At 35.7% G+C, this 16,201-nt stretch overlaps 2 protein-coding genes across 6 annotated transcripts in view; one reads left to right on the top strand and one right to left on the bottom strand.

Moving 5' to 3' along the window:
- Positions 1-458, bottom strand: part of LOC107084772 (glycine-rich protein DOT1-like) — a 16,215-nt gene extending 15,757 nt beyond the window's left edge. For all 5 annotated transcript variants that reach the window (XM_015374774.1, XM_015374776.1, XM_015374773.1 and 2 more), the window contains exon 1: positions 325-458. In XM_015374774.1, coding sequence (XP_015230260.1) covers positions 325-391 — 67 coding nt within the window. In that variant the 5' untranslated portion in view covers positions 392-458. The remainder of the gene's footprint in view (positions 1-324) is intronic.
- A 14,803-nt stretch (positions 459-15,261) lies between these two features.
- Positions 15,262-16,008, top strand: LOC107084792 (cytochrome c oxidase subunit 6A, mitochondrial). Its single transcript, XM_015374799.1, has 3 exons — positions 15,262-15,334; positions 15,554-15,696; positions 15,778-16,008. Exons 1-3 carry the CDS (start codon positions 15,262-15,264, stop codon positions 15,865-15,867), a joined length of 306 nt encoding a protein of 101 aa, XP_015230285.1. The 3' UTR covers positions 15,868-16,008.
- The last annotated feature ends 193 nt before the right edge of the window (positions 16,009-16,201 follow it).

Genomic DNA, 16,201 nt, shown 5'->3' on the forward strand with positions numbered 1-16,201 from the left:
ACCAATTATTTAAAGTATTACAATTTGTATTAACTCAATGTACATTGCATTTAAATAAATATATATATAGCCTATATATATTATTATTATTTAATTTATTTTTTTACTTAACAGAAAAACAAGCTAAATAAATATAAAACGTTTTGGGTTTTTTTTACTTTAGTTTTTAGCAGTTTTACTGCTAAAGGAAACTATTGAAGCACAGCAGAAATGTTTCAAACAACCAAACAGTTGGAATATAGCCCTAAAAAGTGCACTGGAATTAGATCAAATCTATCAACTTAGTCAAAGTTGGAAAAGTTTGTCGTAAAGCTGTATTCTCACCTCCTTGCAGAGTTTGCTTGGCCAGCCAGAGCACCAGTGAAGTCTGCAGCAGAGCTCGGAGCAGCATGATGGATTAAGGTTAAAGAGACTGCAAAACTATAAGAAACAGAAGGACAGAGAGAAAGCTGCTTCCTAGAGCATCACACTGACATCCAGCTCTTATATATGCTGCTTTTTTTCTGTGATACACTCCCACCCCTATCCAGCCCAATGCTGAACACCTCTAACAGGGCAGAGCGTTTCCATAAGCTGAGAATGCACAAATGAATAGACACTGGGTAACATGCAGAAGTTTCAAACAAATTTCTTAATTTGTAGCTTCCAATTAGTTAGATGAATTTAACAACAGTTCTACTGGTTTTTCTAAGCTTATCGTTGGCCTTACAAATAATATTTGTCAAGTCTTTGTTACCGAAAACTTATTGTGGCATATCTGCATAAAAATAACAGGAAAGTGGAAGACAAAAAAAAGATTGTCTTAAAGGTCATAGAGAGTCTTAAGAGGTGCTTCAAGTGACTAATTATTGTATGTTAAGATTTCAGCAAACGGCTCTGCAGGAATGAGCTTGTTGGAAATAAAAAAAAAAACAATCCCCATATATAGAAACAGTCTGTGTTTAAAAAAAAAAGCCAAAAGCTTCCCTTTTAGTATTATTTTTTTAATTCATTGAATAAGATGTCTATCTTGTGTTGTCATATTTATATCTCTCTTGTGTTTGAGAGGTTTTAATCCCCTTTTGTTGTCAGAAAAAAATCTAGGTCAAGTAAGAGTAGAATTACATTTAGGATAAGGCAGATTAAGGAAAATGCTGCATTCAAGATCACAGGATGTTTAAATTATAAAAGGCATTGATTTCTTTATCAAACATTACTCTATGTAGTCGCTCACTCATTTACACAAAGAAAGGCTTTTGGTTTCTGAAGACGGAAGCTGATGAAGAAGCTGATTTGTTTTGGAGCTCTGTGGTCCAGCTCATGACCCAGTCCCTATTGGATAAGCTTTCCTGACACGTCACAGATACACCACTTAGACAGAAGAATCATTTAAGATATTTTTAATGTTTCATTTTGCCAGATTTTACAAATAGATTTTTACAAATGCAAATAAAAAAACCTGAGAGATGTGTTTAATACAGTTTTGGTCCAGTTTATATTCTGTTGACTGTTCTCCTATTACTATCTGATAATCCAACCTGTTAGAATAAAAAACTAAATAAATGGGACCTTCCTAATGTTGTTTAATTATTCTGATGAGAAATAAAAAGACGATGACATTGTAATATTTGTGTGCTAACTTTAGAGATTTCCTGAGGCAGGTAAAAACAAGATAATGCAAATAACATTAATTAATGTTAATTGCTTTTGGAGAAAAAAGCCAACAGTCCAGACCAGATTTTAAAATGATTTAAAGGTGATTTAACGCACCCCCATCACTGCAGTCAACAGGCTCTCTGATGCAACAAAAGTTGCGTTTACAGGTACTGGGGCCATTTTCCAAGTATTTAACATTGGTAATATAGAGAGCCTTTATGATCCTCTTTATGTTTTACTGTGGTAGGTCCTGACAGCCATACCTTAATGTAAAGTTTATGTCTTAAACTTGTGCACAGCAGCACTCAATGCAAACTATAGAACCACATATTATGATTTACCTCTGAAAGCAGACTTTTGTTGTTACACAGCTCCAGGAAAACTTTACTCATATGTGCAGACCACCACATTGTCTCCCCTGGTGGTACCGAGCACAAGACAATAACACAACCCCCGTCTGACTCACGACTCCTTCATCCATGATTCACCTCTAAACATTTGTCTGTCTGCGTCTGTTTTAGCTATTAAAGGTGGGTCAGCTTTTAAAAGAGGTGAAAGCTTAAAAACAAAATGGCTGCAAGAAGAGAGAAAGAGATGGTGGTGCTGATTCTGCTGGCTCATGTGGGTAAACATTCAGGCCGTATGGACGGGCTAGTGACTTTTCCTGGCACAGAGTAACCCATTTTCAATATAGTTGGGGTGAGGGTTTTGGAAATGCTATTTCAGTGGTCTAATGTTGGCCCCATAAAGGTAAACAAATATCTGAGTAAAGATTACTACATCAGATGATCTAGAGAAAAGAATAAGACAAATGTTATAAACTTTTTTTATAAAGCGCTTTAATGACAGCAGCCACTGAACAAAGTGCTTTACATAGATGACAAAAGAATGAAAAAAACAAGGAAACTTTACAATAGATTAATAAATCTAAGCATACAGCTTAGATAAACAATAAAAACAATAAAATACGAGAGAGCCATAAAACAAATAAGATTTATATTAAAAGAGGACTTTAAAAAAATGTAAAATAAAAAATAAATAAAATTAAGTCTCGGTTGGGTTTAAATTCAATGTGTAAAGATAAGATTTGATTTATTAGAAATTATAAAATCTATGTTTGCGAGGAATGCTATACTAACTGTGAAGCATAGTGATGGCAGCATCATGTTGTGGGGCTGTTAATCTGTTAAAGGGTCTGAAACTTCCAGCAGAAGCGTGATTCCAAACAGACTGTAAACCACGTATGCTCATATTATATTACTGGAAAGGGTGTTCTGAAATTATAACCTCAACACTAGTGAACATTTCTAATAGAAGTACAAATTTATTTGCCAATAGAAACAGGAAGCCAGTTTTGAAGTACCGTAATCATATCACAGCAATTTTCAGTTGCATATCTGTGTATAGTTTTTAACCCAGAATGATGAGATAATAAATTCAAACTGTTGTAGTTGTTCTGTAATTATCTGGGTACAATGGTTTGCATTCTACCCCTCTGTCACCAGGGGTGTCGTGCCAGTTTAATTTACTACTTTGTTTCTCTCCTAAATGAAACAAATAGAGAAATTGCTGCTAGAACTAACCTTCTACTTTTTACTCACATATATAGCCATCTTGATCAGTGCTTCTGTGTCCCTTTGAGTATCTGCTCTGTCCACCTAAACCCCCCAGTCTGTGGAGGCAGAAGAACGTTCACACTAAGCTTAGTCCTACTGGCAGTTTCTTACTGTTAAAAAGAAGAAACCTCCTTCCTTTCCACTATCCATGCATGCTTAGTATAAGGGATTGCTGCAAAGTCAATGACTCAATGCAATCACCTGGGTGTCCTCAGAAAGAAATTTTTTTATAATCCTGTTTATATCATTTAATCTTTTTTTTTTTGTCATTATGCAAATAAACTGATTTCATTTTCATTTTAAACATATCCGTTGCTGTGCAGTCTAATGGTTGATTTGTATAGTATATTTAGCGTATTCAGATACATTTTTAACTGTTTCTCCAATCAAAAACTAGTAACACTTTATTTGAAGAGGTGTGTCTAAGACTGATATTACACTTTTAGAAACATGACAAACTTTATGAGCATAAAGGAGTCTTTATGAATGTTTTATAACTGCTGATATAATTCAGTAAATTATGACACTTTTAATGCAAAGTTCACCTTTTTATATGTCTCTGCAATGTCAACTTGACATTTACAGAAACAAAAATGTCTATGATGACAAGCTGGTAATAATAACCAAGAAATTATAACCCATCATAAATAATTCATAACACATCTGATTATTTTGTGGTCAATGTGAAGTTTTTATAACGAAGATATTTTAAACAATGACAGCTTTGCAGTTAAAGTGTCATCATTTACTGAATAACACTTACTGAGGAAATTAATAAACATTTATATAGACTCCTTCCTGTTTATGACAGTTTAATGTCACATCCCTTCAAATATAGTCCCATCAAACACTTTCTACACAAGTAAACTGCTTATTATTATTTTATACCTCCCTATGGGTTAAATATTATTCCAGATTATTAGGCCATCAGAAAACATTCAGAGAACTGATTTAAAGGAGGAACAGAATTAAAAACATAATTTTAGAGCAGAGATTTACTTTATTTATTAATTTATTTTTACAAGAACTGTAAGCAAGATTATACAGTATATAGTACATTCTGTTTACTTACCAAGCAGAAAAAATCAACTAGAACACATCAGGAAGTCAGAAAGTCGGACCCAAGTTTAAAATCCAACATGGTAGCCTTAAAGGTACAGTGAAGGATTTTCGAAAATCTTTAAAAAAGAACCGCTCTCTCCCCTTAAAAAAAAAAAAAATGCACATGCTCAACCCAGTACCCGCTACCGAGAGGGAACGCCTGTTAAACGCTTTCAAGAGCATGTACAAGCCCATTCCTCCTTGTGCATGCTGTTTAAAAGTTGCTGTTTGTATCAATAATACAAGCTTACTTTCCAAAAGAAGATTTGCAATTTTTCCACTTTGTCAGACTCATCACCCTTAAGTGAAAATGGGGACGAGCACGTAGCCTTGCCTTAAGTAAACATATCACCAGAATGATTGACAATTAGGAGGACCACTTATTTTGATTATCCACCCGGAAAAAGAACATCCTCCACTATACCATACTATTACAAAAGCCGAGAGCGTTCATACCCAACTTTTTTTTTTGTCCTTTGTCTTTTTGAGATAAAGACATAACTATCTCGTTATCACGGCTTAACAAATAATTGTTTCCTCGAGGTAACGAGATAATTATCTCGTTATCATGAGAAAACAGTTATTGATTTCTTGAGTTAACGAGATTATTAACCTGTATGAGTAACGAATGAGGCTGGCCAAGAGCCCTTGATTCCCAGTCTATCCATGCCTGCTGTGCCAGTGGTTATGCAGTTGCGGTACCATATGTGCGCAAATAATATTTTTTTTTAGTTTCCTATTTCTTTTCACTCATTGTCAGGTCGTGGTGGATGATTGGATTGCATGGAATGCAGTAGAAACAAATATGACTGTTTTTCAATGAAAATCTTTAATCCGGACTCATTTTGGGGATAATGCATCTTATACCTGTTACAGGCGTAACACCAGGGCTGTTCAGAAAACTAAACCAGCGGAGGCATAGGTCTAATTGCTAATGAATCAGAAGTGGAAGCAAATCATCAAACCTTCAACGTCGTCTCGTTACCTAAAAATTGAACACAGGATTATTTACAGAATTACACATAGGCTGCTATGACTTATAAATCCTCTCCTGCTGTTGTGGTGTTAATTTATGCAATCAGTTTTAATACACACCAATTATCTCGATATCACAAGAAAACAGCTTTTCAATGAGAAAACTATAACCTCGTTATCACGAGAAAACGGCTTTCGTTATCTTTAGTTAATGAGAAAATTAACTTGTTTTCTCGAGAAAACCACCGTAAAAAAGTATCTGAGGTACACGACCGCTCTCGGCTTCTGTATACTATATACTATGTAAGGTAAAGCTGGTGATATCAGCATTTACAGTCTTTTAGAAAGGCTTGCTTTGTATCTGAACTGTTCTGCTAACAAGCCCAGCCATTAAACACGCTGGCTATGACCTACTGTTTTTTTTTTTTATTTGCAGTCAGTACACATTCTAGTTAGAATGGACATTTCTGGCAGTGTTTGTAGATCCAGATACTGACTTCCTGAGTTGAAGTCAAACAGACAGCAGCATGAGGAACATGTACGTTCTGGGACTTAATTCATGCTGTAAAATAATTATGAGACATTTTCTTTCACTAAATATTTTTGATTTTATCCATGTCTCTGGTCTTCAATAATGTCTCCATCTTAGATTTAAGTCAACACAGTAAGTAAATGGTAAAATGAGACTGTGGTGAACTTATTTTTCTTAGCTTGTGTACAAACAGCAGTGTTCATTTGGAGTTTTAACATCCTTGCCCAACCTTCAGGGGATTTGCTGTGTTTGTTTGTCAGAATTTGACACAGACAATCAAAGATAGGCCCAAACTGTGCTAGCACTATAGCTTAAAAGAAGAGTGCAGATCTATGTTACATCTTTGAAAATATCCCCTAAGAAGAAAATACTGACTATTTAGAAAGTCATGAATCAGATCTCTAATGGTTCCTATTTAAGATACAATTAGACAGAGGTGACAAAGTTGGATTTTAAATTAAATAATGTTATGTTCCTTAAAATAGTGCCATCATCAACACCAGTGGGACCCAGTGAGCAGTCTGTGGAAGATTTCCACTTGCACGGATTGGAAATCAAAACTTACCTTGAACAAGTCACATACTGTAAAACGTGCAAGGTGGATTTAAATGCATTCACCGTGTCAGACTGTGGGTAAACATTAAGGAGATGATCGACACTCCAATTACTCCGTCTGCACGGGACCTGCTTCAGGGATGGACAGTGTGTGGAAGTTTCCACAGCAGAGGAACACTGTGCACCGAACTCAGCATCGCCTGCAGTCTTCATCGAGTCAGGATGTTATTAACAGGGAAATCCTCATTGTTTGTTCAAGAGTCTGCATGCTAGAGTTACCTCATAAGTCTCTGTACAAGGCACAATGAGTCCTCTAAGGAGGCTCAAACACCATAGCAGTTTAACTCGAGCTGGAATCAGTTGCAGGTTAAGTTGATAGGTGGTGACAATCAAACCACTCTGCAATATATTTGAAACCAATTATCAATTTATACATGTGTCACATTGGCATTTGAAAGAATTTACTAACAATACAGAAGTTAATCTGCTAAATTTGAAGCTCAAGAGGAGATCTTTGATGGTTTCTGCAATCTCTCTAGATCCCTTTTCAGCTCAACCTATGGAAGAGGATTAAGGCCACTGAAAAAATAAAAAAAGTTAACTGATTTTTAAATTTGGGCACCTTGAAGGAAGATATGTGAGAGCACTCAGCTTCACTGACAAACAAGTGAGTTGTTTGGGATTGGCCAGTAACACACTGGTGGAAAATGATGGAATTAGGCGACATTTTACGTGCCCGAGGGTCCCTGGTAATGCTATTTAATTAATGGAAGAGCAGAAGTTAATTAAGATAAGAGAGCTAGAGAGCTCTAAAACAGTCATAGCTACTGCTTGATGCTAACATGTTTTTCTTATCTGTCAGAATTCAGTCAGAATTCTGACTTTTTTCCCATATCAAATTGAAAATAATATTTAAAAATCAGTTAACTTTTATTTTTTCAGTGGTCCTAATACTCGTCTTTGTCAACCACCAGTTGATGAAGATTAGTATTATTTCTAATAAACATTTCTGTATCGATTTGGTAAATTCCTTTGAATAATTATATATATTTTTTCTCTTTACTTGATAAAGATAGAGGCCATGCACTCTGCCAAGGTTCCACAGAGAAACGCACCCAGCATTAATTATACTCTATGACACTAACCACATGGCATGACATTTATGCATGACACAACAGAAAAGGCTGCTGCAGAAGAGCGCAGCTGGATCTCATCTGACAAAACTAAACAGTTCAGGGTAAAGTTTCAGAAGTCTTTAGTGAATTCTTAACATCTATTATGGTGGTGGTAGAACAAAAAATGTTTCCTTTGCAAAAAAAACCCTCTGGCTGTAGATAGCATCTAAAGATGGTGTATGATACTTTGTACGCTTATGATGCCTCTTGTGCAGCTCCTCTCTAATTCTAGAGAATTTTTACCTTCTTAAAGTAAGATATGATAGGCCTTTATCTAATTTGTTTTAGTAACAGATCCGATAATGGACATGAGCAAGTTTAAGCCAATAGCTGTTTAATTATGTTTATTTTAGCATTCAGCATGAAACTACATAGCTGCAATAATGTGTTTATTAACAATGAGCGCTGCATGCTAAGAAAAAACTCAAAGTCCTTCTTTATCACATGTAGTGCAAGTAAAAGTATTTAGCTGTAATATTGGAGGGAAAAAAACAATATTTAATGACAAAGTTGTTTTTTGGGGGGTTCATGGTGTTCCCTTAGTCTGCCTGAAACATCTTGAGACTGTCTGGATAACAAACATTAGAGAAACTGTTGCCATGGAGGTTATAAACTCAATAAACAGCCTGGATCTGAGAAACCCTAAAGCACTCAAATATCAAAAGAGTCTTTGCTTTATGGGGGAAGAGTCGGGCCAGGACTTCGGCAACTGACAGAGAAGTCCTTCACCTCTCTCCAACATCACACACACTTACTGCCTCGCGTACTATCACCAGTTTTCTTTCTCCTGGCATGAAATGTTCACAGACGTACGTGGGAATAAAGTTCAAAACCAACTCAAGTCAGTTTGCCCATATAGAAAGATGGATGTTAATTTATCCTATGCAGGGGCCTCTGTTATGTTGTCTTGGGTACATTATTATGTTGAGTCTGCAAGGCTCTCTTCAGACCTCCACATCCTTTTGGGAAAAAAAGCTGCTTCTTCACTTTCTATCAAAAATACTTGATTAAGTAGTTATTGTGTGCAAAGCTCTCAGTCACAGTGCAATAAAAATGTGCAGAAACTCTGGCAAGGGATGACGAGACTGCTGATAAATTGGACTATTTTTCATATGACTCATCAGAAAAATTGTTATGAGTAACTGAATCATCTTAGGCCACCAACACCAAGAGAAATGATATCAGTGGTGGTTTCATTAGTGGAGATATATTATCAGATAATTGTATAGGAAGAGGTTAGAGCACCAAGGAAGTGGGTACCCGTGGTCAGTAATCTGCCTTTTGTATTCTTGCACATTTTGCAAGGCAATTGCACCATCAGGGCCATCTGAACACAAACCCAAATGCTTCAAATCCTGCCCTGTACTAATGCTTGCTATTTTAATCTCAAAATAGGTTATGTTTTCTAAACATACTGATGCAGCTCACCCAATCACAGGTAAGGCTGTGATTTCAGCCGCTCACACACATCCATTTTCCGAATGTCATGGAGGGTCAGAGTAGACAAACTTAACAGGAAGAGCAACAACCTGAGAAAAATACCTGAAAGTAATTATTATAGAAAATTATATTAGTTCATATTCAGACTGTTAAATCAAAATAACTGACTGATGAATCCAAAATAGGTGAAAAGAAAGTCAAGCTTCTGAGTTAATAGCTGAAGTTTATTCCTCTTTAACAAAAGCAACACATGCTAAACAGTGCAGGTCTAGTGGGCCAGCCTTTTACTGAGACAGCATTTCACCTCTGTTTGGAAAAAAAAAAAAACATTTAGACAGCCAGCTGAGCGACTGTCTGACTTGACCGTTGGCTCCTGTTTCATTTCAGCAGCTTTCCAGACAAAATCAAAAAGAAAAAAATCTGGGACACTGCAAACACATATCTGAAAGAGGTGTGTAGAGAACAGAAAAAAATATGCAACAGCAAAAGATTCCTGAAAAGCACATTAATACACATAAGACATCAAAGCAAAGGTTTTTGGGGTTTTTTTGGACTGATTTTTGGTTTGTTTTTTACCAGATAAAGATGTGAAAGAAATTTGAAATCCAGGATTTGCAGAGAGCTGCCAAATTCTAAGCATATACAGAAAGTCCAGCATTAAAAAAAAAAATAAAAGTCCCTTTGGATCGTTTAACACAGGACAGGGTTTGCTCTTTGGTGATCCAGTAGCAATCACATCATTTAACTTCATAGTTAATATAAAAATAACTCGCTTACTGTGAACTTATGTGCTAAATATGAGTGAAATGCTTTGCATCAATTAGCAGGTGATCTTCAGTATTTTAATTGTTCTGTTTTTATGTTATGAGCTGTCACCTGCGTGAATTACAGACACTAAGGTTGCTCTAAAGTGTAGTCTCTGGGTTAACAGGACACCACTTCACACCAACAAACACTTAACCCTCCATTTAAGACAAAAGCTTCTCCCCTGTTCCTCATCATAAGATTAACCAGGTGGACACCGGTTGGCTGATAAGGAATGGACCTCTTAAAAGGAAACAGCTGGTTTGTTGAAACAATAAAAAAAATGTACTGGAAAAATAGGACAATAAACAACAACAAAAAAAATACTAAAAAAATAAACCAGAAAGATTATTAAAGAAATGTTTTATTTATTATAAGAAATAATACTGTATCTGGTGGATATATTGTCCTTTTTTCCCTTTTTTTGTGGTTTTCCATTCTAATCTCTCAAGTCTATCAGCTCCCTTTCAGGAAGATTTGCCTTCTTTAGCAACAATAACATCCCTGGATACCAGAAAACACAGAGCAGCACCGACAGATGCTTATGAAAGCCAGCAACATGCTGAATACACCGATGACAAACCCATCTGCATTGCTCTAAAAGATGTCACTCTGTTTATTTTTGGATTTACTGCATTTATCTCCTTCTTGGAAGCATGGCTAAAAATTTTGCATAGCAATTTGTGTTTTCTTTAGGTGAATTATATTTAAAGCTAATTTATCCCAGCCTATAATAATCTACCCTTAATCTTTCACATCCACATTATCCTGAAGGACCTTCCTGTTAGCTGATCCAGAGATTAGCAGTTTGGCATTGTAGAAGTTGAGAAATGTTTTTTTAAGTAATAGTAACCTTACAGCCACCAAGAGGGTAAATTATTTCTTATTTCTCATGTTACATGTTTTTAAAGGAGTTTTTCAAAAAGAAATGTAATAAAAAAAAAAAAAAATAAAAAAAAAAGGGAGATCTACGGAAGAGGATTAAGGCCACTGAATTTTTTTTTTTACAGATTTTTACATTTTATTTCAGTATGAGAAAAAAGTTAGAATTCTGACTTTAATCTCAGAATTAAAGTCCGAATTCGGAGATTCAAGTAAGAATTTTTTCCCATATTAAACTGAAATAAAATCTAAAAGTCAGTTAACTTTTTTTTCTTTTTTCAGTGGCCCAAATCCTCTTCCGTAGAGAACTAAGATTTCACAACATTATAAATTTGTGAACTCTAATTTTAGTAAATAAAAAAAAGACATCACCTCAAATGCTAAGAACGCTATGACCTCCAGGGGGCGCCACAAAACAGGGGAATATTTTCTCTTCAATACAATTATAACAAAACTTAAAACCAAACAAAAATCACTCTATATAATAACACCTTAAATAAACAGCTAACAAATATTTAATTATCAATAAATTTCCAGTAAATATTCTTACTGGGGGGTATCATATGATGATGTCATAGTTGACTCTGCTTGCAGAAAAATCTAGGAAAGTGCAGCTAAAGAAAATGAGATGAGCTGATGTACTAACAAAAATCACCACCTGATGTCTGTAAAGCGCCTTTTCTGTACGTTGTTATGCTTTAGGTATTTTAAATGGCTTATATATAATTTCTTTTTGTAAAAATAACTTGCAGTATAAATATAGATTATGAGATATTGTGTGAAACTTTATAGGTCATTTAGTTCTAATCTGGATTTTTGTACTCATATCCTGTTACTAGAACAATTGATTCACTTATTTGCAAGATATTTTTGAGGCAAAAATGTCTTTATTTTTTCTGGACCCACATAAATCCTGTAAAACAAATGTAGCTTAAGCTTTTTTTAATTTTTTTTTAATACTCTACAAAGAATGTTTAAACAGCAGCCTGGCCTCCTCTGCAGTTATGATTGACATGTTAGGTATATTATTTACTAATGACTGTTGTACACAAATAAGAAATTCTGCAAAACTTAACCAGTAGTTTTGAGGGACCGTGTTCAAAATAACATCAGTTGTGAATTCAGTAGGTTTTGTCCTTTATTATATGAAAACATGGAGACCCTTTCTCAAACTGTCAAACTGGATACGTTTAACTCAAATGATGGGAGGAAACTGAGTGCTTTACACCATTTGGGTTTCTCACCTCCAACTATTAAGTCAAATTAAAAAAATCGGTTAAGAACTTGTACTTTTATATCTTTTCTAAGGAAGCATTAGTATTAACATTTTATATTTTTTTGTATAAACTGAAAAGTCTCCTTCATTGAGACTAATTTTTATGCATATTATACATTAGAGATACTCATCAGTATCCAGAGATGGGAAGTAACGAAGTACAAATACTTCGTTACTGTACTCAAGTAGATTTTTTTGATATTTTTACTTTATTTTACTACTTATTTTTATGGCGACTTTTTACTTCTACTCCTTACATTTTTACACAAATATCTGTACTTTCTACTCCTTACATTTTTAAAAATTGTCTCGTTACTTTAGTTTTGAATCATTTCAATGGAGTTACCGTTATTATTTTTCACGTCATCAATACCAAATTCACTCTAACTGGATGGGAATCTACGTTGCATTTGACGCACCACTACAAGATGAATGGACAGATTCGGCGGTATTCATTGGCGGCAAATCATTGCAGCTTGGTGGCGGTGGCGTTAGCATAGTAGCATGGACGACGAGATGATTAAAAATGAACACAACGGAGATCTAGTCCTATTGGCAGACATCCATTTAAAATGTAGGCAACAGCATGAAAAAAGTGGTTTCTACTTTTACTTTTATACTTTAAGTAAATTTACAAGCCTGTACTTTGTTACTTTTACTTGAGTAAAGAAGTTTAATCAGTACTTCCACTTTTACCAGAGTATTTTTTAACACAAGTATCTGTACTTTTACTCAAGTACGGAAAGTGAGTACTTTTGCCATCTCTGTTAGTATCTAGTAGCCTCTTTGAGGTAAGTGGAATTTTAACTTTCCTATAAGCATTCAAATCAAAGTTATTTCATTATTCAAGCCTTTAAATAATAATCTTTGACATTCAGGTGGCTGTGTGTTTCCTGGACTGGGCCGCCTTTTACAGCTGCTTTTTGCATCTCTGCTTCTTTTTCTATGTCAGCTTCTGTCTCCTTGAACCCCAGTCGGCCTCGGCAGATGGCCGCTCACACTGAGCCTGGTTCTGCTGGAGGTTTCTTCCTTTAAAAAGGAGTTTTTCCTCTCCACTGTCGCTACAAGCATGCTTAGTGTGAAGGATTGCCTTCGAGTCAATGAGTTGATGCAATCAACTGGTTTTCTTAGATAGAAAACTTTTAATCAATTTGACTGTATGGTCTGGTGAACTGTAAAGTGCCTTGAGATGACATGTGTTGTAAATTCACGCTGTATAAATAAACTGAATTGAATTCAACTAACCGTAACGTAGCAACATTTAACAGCCCTCATTTAATCTAAGGGCAACTTTCCTCCTGGTGTTGCAGCATTAGCCACATCTACTGTCAACTAATCAGCCAAAGGGGTCTTATAGCACAATTAGTTTGTCATTTTTCTTTCTAATTAAGTTATGCTTAATTAATATATTAATAATTCATACTAACCATAGGCTTGAGTTAAATGTACTCAAAAACAAGAACATCTTATACTACCTCCACCCATTTGAGTTAGAAGAGTTTTTCAAAAATAATACGTTTTAAGTCCTCAGTTCAATTAATTACTTTAACAGTTTGGTTCATAGTGAGTGAAGGTGGCTGCACAACATCTGCATGCTTATAAGTAACATGGGTTACTCCAGACATGGATTATAAGAGCTGCATACCTTTAAATAAAAACATGAGAAACATATAGAAATGGGTTAATGGTCAGTTTGACACAGCAGCAAGATTTTGAGTTGGGGTATATCTTATAAAGGAAAGACAAAGGTTTTAAATTACTTGCAAACCCCAAAAAAATAACAAGTTCTGAAAGGGACTGACCTTAAGGAAAATTTAGCATAATTTCTCATAAGTGATGAAAGCACAGTTGTTTTGGTGTCTAAGGCTGACTGTTTTTTTTATAAGAGAAACAATCACTGAATTCAAAAAAGCTTCACAGTGCAAAGGCTCAAGCATTAATAATATAGGAATGTGTATTGTGCCATAATGTGGAATAAATCTATTAGATATCAGGGATCATGCACCATTTTGAACATATTAAAACACCAGCAGGTGATTAGCATCTTGGTTTCAGGGTTGATATCATTGAGTGGCAGCTTAATCCTTGAGCCTTAATCTGATAAAACATGCAGCTTCTGAACCGAAACCATGAAAGAGAGGGATTATATTGAAATAATCCTGGGCTGGAATAACTGTTTCCAGATGCTAGTAGAGCAAAGCAACACAGATGTGAAAAATCAGAAATGGGTTATACTAGGTGAATAACCTGATTCTGAATTTAAAATAGTCACTCAGTGGTTCCTAAGACATATATGAACAGGTGGTTTTCAATTAATGTAGTAAATATTTGAGTTAAAATCACTGACAATGCTGGCTTACCTTAATATTCTTTGGAATATTTTCTGTGCGAATAACAATGTATTGACTTTTGTTTATATTTTGGTTTTGAATGTAAAGCAGAAATTTCAATACAATTCCTAAAAACTGATGGCTTTTTTCCCCCCAGAGCTCTGACTACTTATTCTGACACCTGACGATGTTTTAAATAGAAACTGTACATTTTAAGGAAAAATAAAATCTTGAACACTTCTAAGAAGAAAATACACTTTGCACAATATCTAAACTTTTGACCTTCAGTCTTCTCCTTTAGTAAACAACTCTGTGCAATGACGATTATCCACTGCAGCTGTTCTGATCATCCCACTGTCTCCATTAATGTAAACTCATGGAAGGTCCCAATGGCTTCCTGCTTTTTCCTCTGTGCAGAAGGCCTACCGTCCTCCACTGCAGCTCTTTCCTACTTTGCTGGCACCCATCAGCAATAACTTTGCACTTTGCCAAATATAAACTAAGTTTCTTGGCCGAGTGTCAGAGTGAAATGGGGAGGAGTCGGACACGGTCGGTTCAGCTCAGGGCAGACTGAAGGACAAACAAGCAGAAAGGAGCATTTGCCAAATGTTAAGCGGTTAGTAAAACTACAGAAGAGAAGACTACTTGAAAAAGTGAGTATATACCAGATTAAATGTTTCTTTTATTTACTTTTACTTCTTTTAGGCCAGCTTTTTGCTGCAGGGGGGTGAAATAAAACCAGTAGTGCTTAAATCAGAGACAAGGTTTGTTTAGTTGGACAACCTGTTGATTTCTGGCTCCTTTTATATTCAGTCATGAGTCTGGCTTTTCTTGAGTTACACAAAACTTGTCAAAGAGTGGTGGAATATCTTTATTTACTCAGGTTTTATTTCACACTACATCAACCTTTTTTAAATATATTGAATTTTTCTCACTGCAGATGTCGTCTCCCGCTGTATTTGCTGCCCGCCGGGTGCTTGCTGCTGCGTCACACGCAAGCCATGAGGGAGGAGGTGAGTGTCTTTAATGACCTTTTATACCAAAAACAAAACATATTCATGTTTCAAAGCCTTCCTGAATAAACTCTGCGTATAAACGCCACAAACAGGCATAGTTTGGTTGAACATTAACTGAAAGGGCTGCAGAACTGGCACCCAGCCTGCAACACTGAATAATAGTCATCTCTGGGGAGCAAAGAAATAGGCTATATGATACTTTTTTCTTTTTTACAGCAAGAACCTGGAAGATCCTGACGATCGTTCTTGCCATCCCAGGCGTTGGTGTCTGTATGGCCAATGCCTACATGAAGGCACAGGCCCATTCCCATGAAAACCCTGAGTTTGTGCCATATTCACACCTGCGTATCCGCACCAAGGTGAGTCTCTATGCAGCTTTTGCATTCAGATTTCAGATTAAAACAAGGTTAACAACTACGTTTTGATGTGTATACCTCCAGAGATTCCCCTGGGGTGACGGAAACCATACTTTGTTCCACAACCCTCACACCAACGCTCTTCCCGACGGCTACGAGGGCTCTGATCACTGAGATGATTGCTCTTCATTTCACCTGCATGCCTCAAACTACAGTACAGCCTGCTTTAAATATGCCAACCAAAGGGGTACCTGCACTCCCATCAGCAAAAGCAGCAGTAATAAAACATCTTTATGCTAGAATTATATGGGAGCAGTTTCTTTTTTTTTCCTCGCCACATATTCATAATGAACTATACTTTTACATAGAAGAGTAAAAAGCAAAACCTTTTTGCATTCCTTCAAGTTCTTTTTGTACAAAACCACAAATTTATTTCCCAGTTGCAAGTATTTTCTGGGTAACAATCTCTTAAAGCATTTTACACTACATCCGATCATTCACACGCTGA

This window comes from Cyprinodon variegatus, unplaced genomic scaffold (genome assembly GCF_000732505.1).
Source record: "Cyprinodon variegatus isolate N-32 unplaced genomic scaffold, C_variegatus-1.0 Scaffold109, whole genome shotgun sequence".
Taxonomy (NCBI): Eukaryota; Metazoa; Chordata; class Actinopteri; order Cyprinodontiformes; family Cyprinodontidae; genus Cyprinodon; species Cyprinodon variegatus.